At 50.7% G+C, this 13,117-nt stretch overlaps 6 protein-coding genes across 6 annotated transcripts; 2 read left to right on the top strand and 4 right to left on the bottom strand.

The window, feature by feature from the left end:
- Window positions 1–538: 538 nt before the first annotated feature.
- On the bottom strand, window positions 539–926 carry N7471_007133 (uncharacterized protein; the record flags this gene model as incomplete). The annotated part of the gene is made up of 2 exons (XM_057279852.1): window positions 539–805; window positions 891–926. The coding sequence occupies 2 exons, from the start codon at window positions 924–926 to the stop codon at window positions 539–541; spliced, it is 303 nt and encodes a 100-aa protein (XP_057134112.1).
- Window positions 927–1,197: 271 nt separating this feature from the next.
- On the bottom strand, window positions 1,198–2,598 carry N7471_007132 (putative exopolyphosphatase; the record flags this gene model as incomplete). Its single annotated transcript, XM_057279851.1, has 1 exon — window positions 1,198–2,598. The coding sequence occupies one exon, from the start codon at window positions 2,596–2,598 to the stop codon at window positions 1,198–1,200; it is 1,401 nt and encodes a 466-aa protein (XP_057134111.1).
- A 187-nt stretch (window positions 2,599–2,785) lies between these two features.
- Window positions 2,786–3,979, top strand: N7471_007131 (1-aminocyclopropane-1-carboxylate deaminase/D-cysteine desulfhydrase; the record flags this gene model as incomplete). Its single annotated transcript, XM_057279850.1, has 1 exon — window positions 2,786–3,979. One exon carries the CDS (start codon window positions 2,786–2,788, stop codon window positions 3,977–3,979), a length of 1,194 nt encoding a protein of 397 aa, XP_057134110.1.
- A 368-nt stretch (window positions 3,980–4,347) lies between these two features.
- Window positions 4,348–9,779, bottom strand: N7471_007130 (uncharacterized protein; the record flags this gene model as incomplete). The annotated part of the gene is made up of 6 exons (XM_057279849.1): window positions 4,348–5,464; window positions 5,515–8,180; window positions 8,232–8,323; window positions 8,381–9,232; window positions 9,317–9,365; window positions 9,426–9,779. 6 exons carry the CDS (start codon window positions 9,777–9,779, stop codon window positions 4,348–4,350), a joined length of 5,130 nt encoding a protein of 1,709 aa, XP_057134109.1.
- A 1,106-nt stretch (window positions 9,780–10,885) lies between these two features.
- N7471_007129 (structure-specific endonuclease subunit SLX1) lies at window positions 10,886–12,148 on the top strand (the record flags this gene model as incomplete). The annotated part of the gene is made up of 2 exons (XM_057279848.1): window positions 10,886–11,127; window positions 11,185–12,148. 2 exons carry the CDS (start codon window positions 10,886–10,888, stop codon window positions 12,146–12,148), a joined length of 1,206 nt encoding a protein of 401 aa, XP_057134108.1.
- A 38-nt stretch (window positions 12,149–12,186) lies between these two features.
- N7471_007128 (bifunctional thymidylate/uridylate kinase) lies at window positions 12,187–12,911 on the bottom strand (the record flags this gene model as incomplete). The annotated part of the gene is made up of 2 exons (XM_057279847.1): window positions 12,187–12,710; window positions 12,764–12,911. The coding sequence occupies 2 exons, from the start codon at window positions 12,909–12,911 to the stop codon at window positions 12,187–12,189; spliced, it is 672 nt and encodes a 223-aa protein (XP_057134107.1).
- Window positions 12,912–13,117: the final 206 nt, after the last annotated feature.

Raw genomic sequence — 13,117 nt, 5'->3', positions numbered from 1 at the left:
AGCCTGAATTAATAGGAGTTTGAGATATCCAAGTCTGCATGAGTGGTCATATGGAGTAACCCCAAAGGCTATGTGTAGCAATAGAATAATATACACGAAATCCAGACTCTAAGCTATTCTGCTGTGCTGTGAAATGCAATATTTATGATCTTGACTTAGAGAAGGAGAGGTGAGAATACCCCGTGGGAGTGCGATTCTTATATTTCTCGGGTATTTTGAGAGAGAGATAGGATGGAAGTAGATGAAGATGGTTGGAGATGATGGTCAACGATGATGATTGTAGTATCGAAGGAAGTAGTAACCTCCCAGGCTTTTTGTACCTTCGTCACGTCGTTGAATTCAATGAATTGGCCCGTTTAACATTATGTCTCGGGCGATTGGATTCGTCGTTCAAGAGTTACGCAGTAATTCCATATTCCGTGCGGCTGTTCTGAGCTCGGGAGGTTCAAAATTGTCTATCATAGACATCTCCTTTGCGAAAGTGGTGCAGGCTGGAGCGAACCACGGTCTGTCTCACACTGGCATTATCGGTTGAGGATCAGCGGTTCTGTCGCAAACTGGACGGGGTGCTTTTTGGGTGCTCGGGCACGCTGCGTTGGTGCTGGGATGTTGTTCGTAGGGTTTCTTCCTGGCGACGGGGTTTTGTGTCAATCCGCGCACGCTTTGGCGCAGGGGACGGCGATGTGGAGGCTGGCATGGATAGGTCCTCCTCCTCGTCGGCATCGTCATCACCTGGAGAGGGTTCCACACCTCCTCTCCGCGCGGGCAGTTCAATCACACACCAGTTGATAGGCGTGTAGTGAGCCTGTCAGAGTGGCTCCCATTTGTTCACTAGTACTCAATATTCCTCTCAGTTGCAAAGAATCTTCGGCTTCGAATAAAATCCACACTGATAGAGGGTCCATCGAGTTAATCAGCTGTGGCATATCCACATGGGCTATATTTGTTGGAAGTATATAAGGAATAGTATAAATGGAGATGGGTTCTCATGGATAATAATACAAGTTGCTCAAGTAATCACGATGGATACTTAATACAGCATAGTTAGTGTCAAATGATATTGTGGTAATGATGTGAAAGCAAAGTGGAAATGTGCCTTTATATGCCTCAAACAAGGAAGCCCAAGGCAACCAGGCCAACAGGCCAACAGGCCAACAGTAGTCTGGCATCTCAACACAATTCTTCTACAGATTTCATTTATAATTTAGCTACTGCTGCCCGCAGCAATGGCGCAACCTGCTTCCTACTCCCGGCCACGTTGGTTTGCACCCACAATTTCCTCCAGATGGGTGATTCCTCGTTCAATATAAAAAGACTATCTCCTGTCATCTCAGGGATATCCTCCCCATCGAGCGGAGACCATTCTATGAGCCCAAGATGGCGAGAGGATTGCTCAACAAACCTCTTGACACCCTTAGAAGCCGCTTTATTGTCACCCATCACGCTGACAAACAGCTCACGACAAAACTTGTCGTTAGTGCCTGTAAACGCCGTCATAATAACAAGCACATCCAAGTCTTTCTTAGCGGAACCCGCAAACGAGGCCACGGCATCGATGAATTTCTCTGGGCCACCCGCCTTCTGTACAATCCATCGCATGGGCTTGACGGCAGAGCAGAAGCCCATTTTCACGGTGTTTCCCGAGGATTGTGACGTCTCAGTCCAGTCTTTGTAATCACGGTCCAAAGCTTCATCCACCGTGAGAAGATCGAGACTATTCTGCTTCGCATAAAGAATACTTTTGTAGAACGCCTCCAACTGCCAATCGCCCTTTGAATCCGCTGCAGTTTGTGCTTCCCCTTCGATTTGAGATTGCAGGAATTCGACAGCCATACGATCTACATCGGTCACTTTGCCTTCCGCAGTGAGGTTCGAGGTATCAATCAGCACCGCGGAAAGAGCAAGCTTCGCAACCTGCACCATCTCCGGGGTCGTGTCCCAGAGTTTCCGTTGTTGCAACTCTCGCGTGATGAGCGATGCACATGACCCAGGTCCCGGCTGAATAATCATCGGCTGGCCTTCTGGTAATGCGTCAATGGCTGGCATCGCGTGCTCGTCAACGTGGTGGTCGATACATCCAACAGTCCGGAAAGAGACACCCGGCAACCCGGTTAGCGATCCAGAGCCCTTATCGGTCTTTGAGGGGCGCGGGAACGCGTTCCAGTCTACCAGCGTTGCATCGGCGAGTATCTGTTTCCACACACGCTGGTCATGGAGAGATTGTGCAAAGTCCGCGACGGTCATAACATGCTCGCGTAGGAAATTCCCTGCAGATTGTAGGGTGTTTTCGAATTGCTCTTCACTCTTCAGGGCGGGGAAATTGGTTGATGACCATAGTGCTGCCGAGAATTCCGGCCTTAGACGATACAGCTCTGTCCCAGAGGGGAAATTGGGCAGGTTTAGGAGTGGGATATGTGGTCGCGGGCTTTTGATCGGGAGCCGGTTGTTTGCGCAGTAGGAGTATATGATCGCCGAGACGATGGAGTCAAGGTCGGCGGATGGATTGCCAATTACATAGATTGGAGGCTCGGATAGAGCACCCGAGAGGAAGCGGATGTGTAGTTGGCGGGCTTGTCGTAGAAATTGGAGGAGAGTCATGGTTGCTGAAAATCAATTGATCGCAGCTAAAGCTCCCGAGGTCCATATCCCCGCGGGCAGATAGCCGACGTCATTCAATTGCTGACACATCATATATCCAATTGATGCCTCGTAAATGAGGCCAAAAAGTATAAATGCACCATCGCGACATCCCAACTTGATCACACCAAAAGCGATGCATAAAATAATGTCTCTTCCGGTACAGCTGCCAGAAACGTTCGCCCAAATCCCTCGCTATAACATCCTATACTCCAATCCCTCTCCCATCCACCCCTTGACCTCAATTGCACCCCCAAGAATCTCCCCGCACCACCCCCTCATCTCCATCCACGCCAAACGAGAAGACCACTCCTCCCCACTAGCCTGCGCAGGCAACAAATATCGCAAACTAGAATACATAGCCCCAGACATCCTATCTCAAACACCCCTCTATCATAGCCATGAGAACAACCCAATAACCCCAGGCCCGCTGCAAGGCGCAGCAACAACCCTGGTTACAGAAGGCGCAATCCAAAGCAACCACACCGTGCAAGTCGTCGCTCTCGCGCGGAGACTCGGTCTAAAAGCTCTAATCCTTCTACACCGCGGCACAGGCGGCGGACTCGCAGCAGCCAGCGACAAGGTAGCCTTCCAACGCAGCGGAAACGTGCAAATCAATCACCTTCTCGGCGCGGAGGTTCGCGTCTGCGAAGAAGGTGATCCGCTAGCGCAAGATGCGACGCCTCTTCTTGATGAGTTGAGGGCCTCGGGACAGAATCCGTATTGGATCCCTGGTGGCGCGAGCTTGCATCCCCTCGGTGGGCTGGGGTATGCGCGCGCGGCGTTTGAGATTGCTGCACAGGAGGAGGGTCTGGGGCTTGGGGGTTCCGGGAGGTTTGATTATATCTTTGTTGCGTGTGGAAGTGGGAGTACGATTGGTGGGTTGGTGGCTGGGTTCAAGCTGCTGGAGAAGATTAGGGGATTGGATGTGTCAAAGACGACTGGGGAGCCGAGGAAGGTTATTGGGATTCTTAATTCGCCGACTAAGCCGCGGGCGTATCATGAAAAGCGGGTGCTTGCTTTTGCGCGGAGGGCGGGCGAGTTGATTGGGCTTGATGGGGAGCGGGATATTGGGGTTGAGGATGTGCGGCTTGATGATCGGTTTGTTGGGACTGCATACGGCGTGCTTGATGGTGAGAGTAAAGAGGCTCTAGAGACTATGGCCCGGACGGAGGGCATGGTGCTGGATCCAGTTTATACAGCCAAGGTTGTGAGAGGCATGATGCATTGGGTGAACGAGGGAGAAGTTGCGGACTCCGCTAAACCCTTGGATCAGGTCAATGTATTGTTCATTCATACAGGTGGACAGGCTGCTCTAGGAGCCTATGCGGATGTCATATAAAACATATCAATAAGATATTTACAGTCGGAAATGTGAATAAGAATGGCTGAATTCAACTAGTATTACATGGTGTCGGCAGCAGCAAAGAAAAGCAGTCATGACAGACATAGTCTTGTGGTATGGAAAAAACAGAAAAGCGTGGAATCGCTGGAAAACACCCCCGGACTCGCCAGTCCAGTCTCTTGTACACCTTTTTTTGAAAATTGATCCGAGCAGAACGATAAAAGCATAGCAGAGGCGAGTAAACAAAAGACTTAAAAGGCAACGCAGGAAACAATCAGAACATAGTAAAACAAGGCCAAACAAAACGTGGTCAAGTTTCGAATAAAAACCAAAGATTCATCGAGTAAAAAAGCAAGAAGACTCAATCAAAGTTCCTCTTCCTCAAGGTCTCCATTGGTGACGTCGAGTTTGGGCTCACCTTGCGATTCATCAGGTTCACCATTTTGAGCCGATTCCTCTTGAACAGAGGCAGCACGACTACTGCCATTGCTGACCACAAGGGCCTCCAGAGCCTCATTAGCATGGGTATTCTCCATGGGTTGGTTTTCAGCTTCAGGGTCAATCTCTTGGTTGGTCAAGTCTGCAAATACGTCATCCAGGTTCTGGCGAGGGCTGCTGCTCGCGAACTGAGGATCATGACCAAATTGCGGAGGACTGAAAAGGGAGGTTTCCAAGTCTGGCTGGGGAGGAGGAGAGCGCGGCAGGAATGAGGGGGACTGAGAAGCGGCTGCGTGGGGGAGGAAAGCCGAGGAGGAGGTAGGTGCAAAGGCGGGTGTGGAATCGCTCGCAGGCAAAGAATAGTTTGCAGAGAATGGATATGGTGCAGTGTTTGGATCTGCCATCTGAGCCAACGTTGGACCTGTGCTAGGTGGTTGTCCGCTACTAGAAGTCGGTGGTGCTGGTTGCATGGATGCAGTTTGACCAGGACCCGACTGGGATTGAGCATCAACAGATTTCCGTTTGGTTACGCCAATGTGCTTGGGGCGCAGATGCTCCGGGAGATCTTCTGGACGATTCACCCCAAGCTGGGCCATAATTTTCTGTTGCTTGGTCGGTCGCGGCTTTCGTGTTGACAGAGACTGCTCGAGAATTGGAGGGGGTTCTGGTGCGACGGGTGCCCATTTGTGTATCTCCTGCCGGAAGAAATTCGTCTCAAAGGTGAGAAGAACCTCAGCGCCCTCGATTTTGCGGAGGTAGAATATCAATGTAGGGACTTCCTCGGTCGTTGTGCAGGCAGCATTAGTGAAGCCATGCAGGAAATCGCGGAAGGCAGTCGCTTGATTAATGATGCTCTCAAGAACTTCTTCTTCCTCGGGCTGGAAAGGCAAAGTTGCGATCTCCGCGTGCCAATCTTGCAGATCCTCAAGCTTGGGACGAGCAGCATCGCGCGGAATCTTTTGACGCCAATCGCAGATTGGACAGGTGTACTTGTCAAATTCCTTCACTTTACCCCGAGCAATCTTCAAACATTTGCCATGGTACCTGCATAGGTCAGTAAACTAAACCCACAAGCGGAAAGTTTGTTGGCTTACCATTCGTGGCAGACTTCACATTCAATCATCATTCCTGCCTCAGAGTGCCTGCAAATACAAAACACATCTCGCTTTCGTGACTTTGGGCCCCACATGTTGGGGGGATTGCCAGGATTCTCAAGCAAACCTTCTGGCGAATTGTCTCGGGAGGAAGGCTCCACAGGCGGGCGGTAACTGTCCTCTAGGTCGAAACAGTACGAGTTCCGCTTCTCGACGTATTCCATATGGGATCTCAGAATATGAAGAGGAGCGTTTGCCTTGCCAAAGAGCTTTTTTCCTTTTCTCATCCAGTCTTCATGACGCTTCTGTTCACGTTCCAAGTCGATCGCCCCGATGGGTCGGCTCGTCAAATGCTCAAGAGATTCCATGAGGTCACGGATGTCCTTGTACTTGGGCCGATTCTTCATCTCCGCGTCCTTGCTCTTTTCGTACAGAGTCTGGATCCGTTTCTGGGCCTCACGCTGCTTGGTCAATATGGCATCGACGGCTGCGAGAGTATCAGGTGAAACCGGAAAACGAGACGCCTGCGCAGAGAGAGCTTCTAATTGCTGATAGTGAACAGCTTCAACGGACATTAATTCCTTGGCCTTCATTTCCCACGCATCCCCATGACGAGCAAGTTCCTTGAAATGAATTAAGTGTTCATTGGTATCGGAGAGGCCGAGCTGCTCCGCACCGGCGACGAGTTCCCGGCAATCGGTCAGGGTCATGTACTGATCTCGTTTGCGCACAGCTTGTTCAATCCATTTGATTTGGCGAGAAACTTGCTCTAGGTGTTCCAGTTCCGGGACTTCCACGTTGAAATTTTTGCCGCGTTCGATCAGTTCTTCAATCTCCTGGAGGGGCCGGGTGTGCGGATGCATCAGCGCATTATTAATATCCTGTTGGAATTTCTCGATTTCGCGGGTTTTCTCTTCCAACGCCGCCATCTGTGGACAGTCGAACGAAAGTTTATCAGCCTCTGCCTGAAGGGCGTAGATATGTTCAATTCTGCGGACTTCGCGATCGCGCTCGTCCAGCTGCGCCGCCTTGGTACTGGCTCTGCGCCAAGCCTTCTCGTTTTTTCTCCGGTTCTGCTGCTTCCGGGTAATGTAGTTGTTGGCTTCTTCAACCCATTTATCGCAACGCTGGACGAAGGCCGCAAGATCTTGAAGGCCTGGCAAGTGGTATGGGATTTTCTCACCTTCATTGAGCAAGTTATGAAGGGCCTTAAGCTGAGGCTTCGGTTCATCCTCCAGGGTCTTGTCGAGCTTGTCAGACCATGCTTCAGGGATTCTGGCCCGTTCTTGGACTTTCTGCACAAGCGACTGCAATTCATCATCACTCATGCGATAACGGAGGGTGTGTCCTGAGCCGCACAATTTCTGAGCAAAAGTTTCGCCACAGCAGTCATAGGTGTCAACGTGCGACAAACAGACGGTCTTGCCTGATTTGTGACAACGGAACTGAGTGAGGTAAGCGTAGGCCTTGCAATGTTGGCACTGGTAATCATCCTCGGGAAGGTCTTCATTCTCAACTACGAATCTCGGCTGCGCATCATCTGCCATGGAGTCAGGGCCAAAGCCTGGGGTGCGAGCAGACACTTCCTTTTGTCGGTATAGGAAAGCAGCCCGGTCACCCAGTTCACGAGCGCAGGTTCTTGCTAGTGCAGGCGCAAGCCACTTGGCAGTTGCAATAGAGGTATCACGTGCAGCAGCGGTAAGAAGCAATTCATCGTGGGAGAAACACGGGTGCCTTCGGAAGTTTTGGAGACGATCAACACCTGCTGCACCGTATGGCTCCCAGTCCGCAGGCGCGAAGTTGACTGCTTCATTGAAATTAAAGCCGTGATTGAAGCCGGCATGGTATGCTTGAGGGAACGTGAGCACAAATTGACCAGCTCGCTGATCCACCGCATAAACGTTGACGCCGGCCTTGCGAAGCTTGTCTGGTGGCATCAGGGTAACAAGCTGGAAAAGAAGATCGGGCTGTCCTTCGAAAAGCTCCGGAACTGCATCCCGCATGGCCGCCTCGAAGGCCTCTGCATCGGCACCTGGAATTCCATACCAGGTCTTGGTAGCACCGAAATGTTGGTAATTGGCCGAATAAGCGTAGTGATCCTCATTATGCCAGCAAAAAGTGGAGAAGCACATCCCCACATAGACCCAGGGAACGGTCATGCCAGAGATATCGGACTTGATGTAACGGAAGAGCGAATCTCCATAGAATGGAAGGACATTCAGGTTCCAAGGGTCAGACGAAAATGGGTCAAGGGGATTCCGCTCGACAGTTGGGAATCCACTTCCATGCGTGGTCGAATGGATGTCCGCGCCGTACTCGACTTCAACAGTCTCATGTAGATCAACGACAAGTTTCCAGAATTCGGCCTCCACGTCGTCCTCGGTTTCGCGTCGATGGGTGTTGAGAACCGGGTCGAAGGGCATTTTGGAGGCAAAGTATTTCTTTTTGAACTCGTTGGCCTTCTCTTGGAACTGTTTGAGTGAGTAAACACCGCCATCTTCGAATCCGAATTCCCCTGTGCCGACTAGACACTTGGGGCAATGCCAGTCGTGTTCTGATGGAGTGGTAGTAGACGGATCGAGACATGCTTTGTGGTATCCAAGCTCGCAACCGTCGCATACAAGAATCATCTCTTGGTCATCGGATTTGCCACAAGTCTCGCATTTCTGTTCATTAATTAGTATGGAAATCGAACGCTGACGCGAACCTTCACCTACCTCTCCAGCTGGCTGGGAGCCATCCTTGCGCGATTTAACCGGCGCTGGGCGAAGAAGTGACATATGAGAACCAGCAACCGTTGGGAGGGAATCTGCCAAGGGCATTAGACAAGGCTTGCCTCGAGTATTGAATGAGCAAACAAGTGTACCTTTCTTGAGACGCTTGCTGCGTCGACCACTTCCATCATCGTCATCGCCATTTTCGCACTGAGAGCTGTCCTCGCGGCTGATAGCACGCTTCAGAGACTCCTCATCTTGGCCGTTCACAGGCGTCGAGACGAAAGCATGCTCGGAAACGACTTTGGGTGTTGACGCGCCGTTATCTCCCTCCCGCTTGATGGGCGGGCCGTTGTTCACGGGGGTGAAAGGGGAGTGGTTGACGGCGGTAAAGCCAGCTAGGCCGGAGTTGACAGGAGTAAAGCCCGCGGCCGCTGGGTGTGAAGCAGGGGGAGGAGTAGGTTCGATGGGGGGCGTTGGCTTCTCCGGGGACTTTTCCATTGGGGTATGTGCCATTGGAGTATGTGCCGCTGGAGTATACGCCATTGGGGTGTGTGAAGCGGCCATTCGAGGCAAGCTAGGAGTATCATCGCGGATTTTAGAAGGCGTGCCGTTTTCATCCAAAATGGGCTTGTGAGTCATGGGGGATTGTAGAGGCGAAGGGGTATATGGACCACCGTGCTCAAGCTCAAGCTGTTGTTGGACACCGGGCTTGGCCCGGGCCAGGTATTCCTCGTACGGCTGCAAGTAGCGCTGGTAGGAGTTCTTGAGCGAAGTGGACAAAGAAGACATTATCTTGCCGCTGTATCCAAGATCACGACCAATTTCTGCCCATTTTTTTGTCTTGCACACTGTTTCAAAACCACCACGACTCTCTACTGCCTTTTTGAGTTTGTAGAGATCCAATGGTCGCTTGTCGACGCTGGGTAGCCGGCTGTAGTTAGTGCCATGCTGTTTGTGAAACATGGCGAGTCCATCGACGTAGTTCATGTTCGCGCGGTTTCCTATGTGCGAGTAAGGGTCAGAACCGCACTGCGGTGTGATCATACCAGCTGGGGCAGGTTAATATGCTGAGTGTGGGCCCTTACCTCCTTCGACGGAATTGAGCTCTTGTCGACGGGTCTTGAAGTGAAATCGCTGTGTCCATTGTCAGGCGTGATCATGCGCGGGAAGCAATAGTGGAAGGAGAGATCCTACCTCTGTATCGATTGCGAAAGTCGGTTGCCAACCCTCTGGTGGAACCACTCGGCAAATTCCATACTTTTTCCCCTCTGGGGCGATCTTCTGAATATAGGCCACCGGGTCTTTGAATTCTTCCTCCGTTGGACGGAAAGTCGGGGCTTCTGGGATACCATGTGGACGAATGCGCTTGGATGGTTCTCTGGGGTTGTTGGGTTGTCCACGCCGTTCCACGGTGGACAAGTCAAGAGGTGTGGACCTGCGAGCGCTCAGGGGGACGTTGTGGGAGTGCGACGGATGGGTGCTCGAGGACCGAGTCGGCTGGCCAGCCGCAGCCGTCGAGGTCGCCCCGGCAGAGGCCGGAGCTCCCATTGTTCGAAATGGGACAAGCGATTAGGGGAGATGTTGGATTGAGCGCGTCTTTTTGAGGGAATTCGATTAACAATGACTGTAATGCGGCAAAGGCAGGGCGTGATGATAGATATCAGGAAAGGCGGCTGCCGGCGTCCTGTCAATGTGACCGAAGAGTGAAGGATCGGTGACGAACCCAAGGATAAGAGAGAATGGAGTTTGAGGAAAAACGAAAGAAAAAGGTGACTTGGGGTAAAAGGCGATAGAACAAGAAAAGAGAGGCCCAAGTCGCAGAGAGGAAAGAAGGATAGATGGGATAGAAACCTTAAGAGTGGAGGAATGAGATTATGTGCAGTAAAGATCGACTGGGGTGGTACTCCAGAAGTACTGCCAGGTCCCTTTTGTGTGGCTAGCCAGTAAGAAAGGAACCAATGAGTGACAATGGGGGGACCTCTAACCCAGCCGCGATGGTACCGATCAGTACGGTATAGGATTTACTGTAAGAATGAGCTAATCGGAGCTCAGGTACCGCTTAGACCCTGAGTTTCACCTGTAATTTTAGTAATTATACTGCAATGCTGCAAACGGGGGAACATCATACGGTGTCCCTAAATTATTTCCTGTATTTGGGAGCCCAATATTACAAGGCCGTATATGTGGTGGATATATAGTGCCTTGTGACACATCAAATTGATAGCGGATGAGCCTCGGATACTTCTCTAGCGCGATATTACCTGGGTATAGACCTTGTTTCTACAATTTGTTAGATTTCAATGGCTTAAATATGTATTTTATTATTGTTTTGTCTTTGTGATATATTCAAATGATTAATATATGGGGTTTTAGCATATTTATGGAGACATTCAGTTGAAATTCTTTGCATATCCCTTAACTAAACATGTAGTAACTTCTATTAAGCTCCTAATATCCCTAGACTGCAATTATATTTCCCCTTGAGAGGGAAGAAAAAAATACTTTATCATGTGATCCGGTGTATATCAAGGTACCGTTTAGGACCCGCCCGTATTCGATAAGCAGAGCTAATTTCAAGGACCTAACAAGCCTACAACGTTGAATTGAACATCTCAATGTGAAAAATAACATAAAATTTCTCCAAATCGAACATCATGGAGGAGTCTGAAAAGCCCAAACCAATCCCGGCATATTACTGTTGTTATCTCCTCCGGTCGACCGTTCGACACGCCTCACTGTACATCGGCTCGACGCCAAACCCGATCAGACGACTCCCTCAGCACAACGGTGTCGCCAAAGGTGGGGCCAAGCGAACCGCCAGAGATAAATTACGCCCCTGGGAAATGACCCTTGTCGTAGAGGGTTTCACGAGCAGAGTCGGCGCTTTGCAATTCGAGTACGTCGCATGTGAATTGTTTGTATACATCACGTCTCAATTTCTCATTTCGTGTAGATGGGCTTGGCAACACCCGGAAAGGTCGCGGCACCTTGATTCCGAAGATGATTTAGACCCTAAGCCCCGGGGTAAGGCCAATGCCAATGCGAAGACGGGAAAGCCAAAGCCGAAACCCAGGGCGCGGACCAGGAGATCACTAATGGCGCATTTGGAGGATTTGCATTCCCTGCTTCGCTCGACTTATTTCTCCCCTTGGCCGTTACGAGTCCGTTTCTTTTGTGTCGATGTTTATCGTGTATGGCGAGCCTGGAATGATCGCGTTGATGGTCGCTTGCCCGGCAACATCAAGGTTATTCAAGATGGAGACAACCTTGCAACGCCGCCCGATGCCAAGCAAGACGATGAGCTCGCACCCGTTGGAAGCATTAACAATATATCAGTTGACTACACCAGGATTGAAGATCATCTCGAAAAGTCAATGTTCATGCTGGAAGATCCAGATGATCTGCAGTGCACGGTCTGTAAAAAGCCGATCTCTCCAGACGAAGAACAAATAGTAGTGTGTCCACATCCGAATTGCCGCGGCACGAGTCATTTATTATGTCTATCTACCGCATTCCTTGATGCGACCAACGAACCAGACCTCCTAGTGCCCACCCAAGGGACCTGCTCGTCATGTGGAAACACTGTACAGTGGGTGGCAATGATGCGTGAGCTAAGCTTCCGCAACAGAGCAGAGAAAGAAGCACGCGCAATTATCAGAAAGAAAGAGAAACGAGTTCGCAAAGAGTCCGCCGCGGTGGAGGCATCTTCAGGACCTCGGTCGTCTTCTATTGAACCAAGGTCACTGCCAGAAGAACCGACCCAAGACGATCTAGGGCCAAATTGGTTCGAGGAAGTCGATATAGAATCTGACTCTGATTTTGAGGGCCGACAGAAGCACCGCCCGACTCGACCTCCATCAAAGCTTGAGATCGTGATTGAAGACAGCGACTGGGATGACGCAGAACTCGTTGAATGAGAATCAGGCAAACCAAGCCCAGTCTTATTTCTAATTCTCTAATTCGCAAGAGGTTCGAATTTCCTCAACGCGCCCGCCACTTCCAGACGTGCAATGCAACCAGCTACAGCACCCTGTACCTCCCGTGACACCTCATCGATGGATTTCCCCGCATCGATAATGGACACACCCTGCTGCTTCTCGAAGATGGTTCGGAATAGCTCCCGCACACGGGTTTGCATTGCCTCGTTTTCATATCGCTCGGCACCGAACCCACCGCGCTTGGCTGCTTCCTCGGGTGAAATGCTAAGGAATAAACAGATATCCGGGCGCGGTAGACCGATTTCTGGCTGCCATGCCCACTCCAGTGATAGTGTGGGGTTCGCTTTCGCAGCGGAGTAAACAACGCCGGAGTATGAGTAGCGGTCTACAATGACTGTTGTTCCGTTCGTGATATCTTCTTCAATGCTCTTTGCAACCTCCCACCGGTTCGCCGAGAAAAGGAGGTGAATGGAATGGTCGTCTTGGTGCGATGTGCCGCGTAGATAGCTATCAATCAATTGCCCGATGGGCGTCGTTCTGTCTATACGACATTATTAGACCAATGGCACCCATAATAAATGATTAATTAAGTACCTGGGAATCGAATGTATTTAACCACGTGCCCTTGCCTTGAGAGCGAATCCCGTAGCATCTCACACTGACTCGATTTGCCAGCGCGGTCAAGTCCTTCGACAACAATGAGAGCTCCGCGTCGCGTTGGTGGCGCTGATGGGCCTGTCATGATTGAGTGTAGTGCTGAGGTGTGATTAGGTGTGATTAGGTGTATGTTTAAGAATTGTAGATCAAGACTATCAGTTCCTGCTGAATATATGCAAAATAGCCCAACGAATGTTTCCAAAGGAGGGTAGTGAGGGCGATGTTTATCGGGAAATCCGATTTCTCCTAGCCGATAAGAGCAAGATCCAGGCCGCCCGCAACCAACATGGT

Source organism: Penicillium samsonianum (genome assembly GCF_028829775.1).
Source record: "Penicillium samsonianum strain IBT 33392 chromosome Unknown utg000004l_segment0_segment0, whole genome shotgun sequence".
Classification (NCBI taxonomy): domain Eukaryota; kingdom Fungi; phylum Ascomycota; class Eurotiomycetes; order Eurotiales; family Aspergillaceae; genus Penicillium; species Penicillium samsonianum.
The sequence above is the reverse complement of the archived record's forward strand: the minus strand, read 5'-3'. Positions and strand labels throughout refer to the sequence as shown.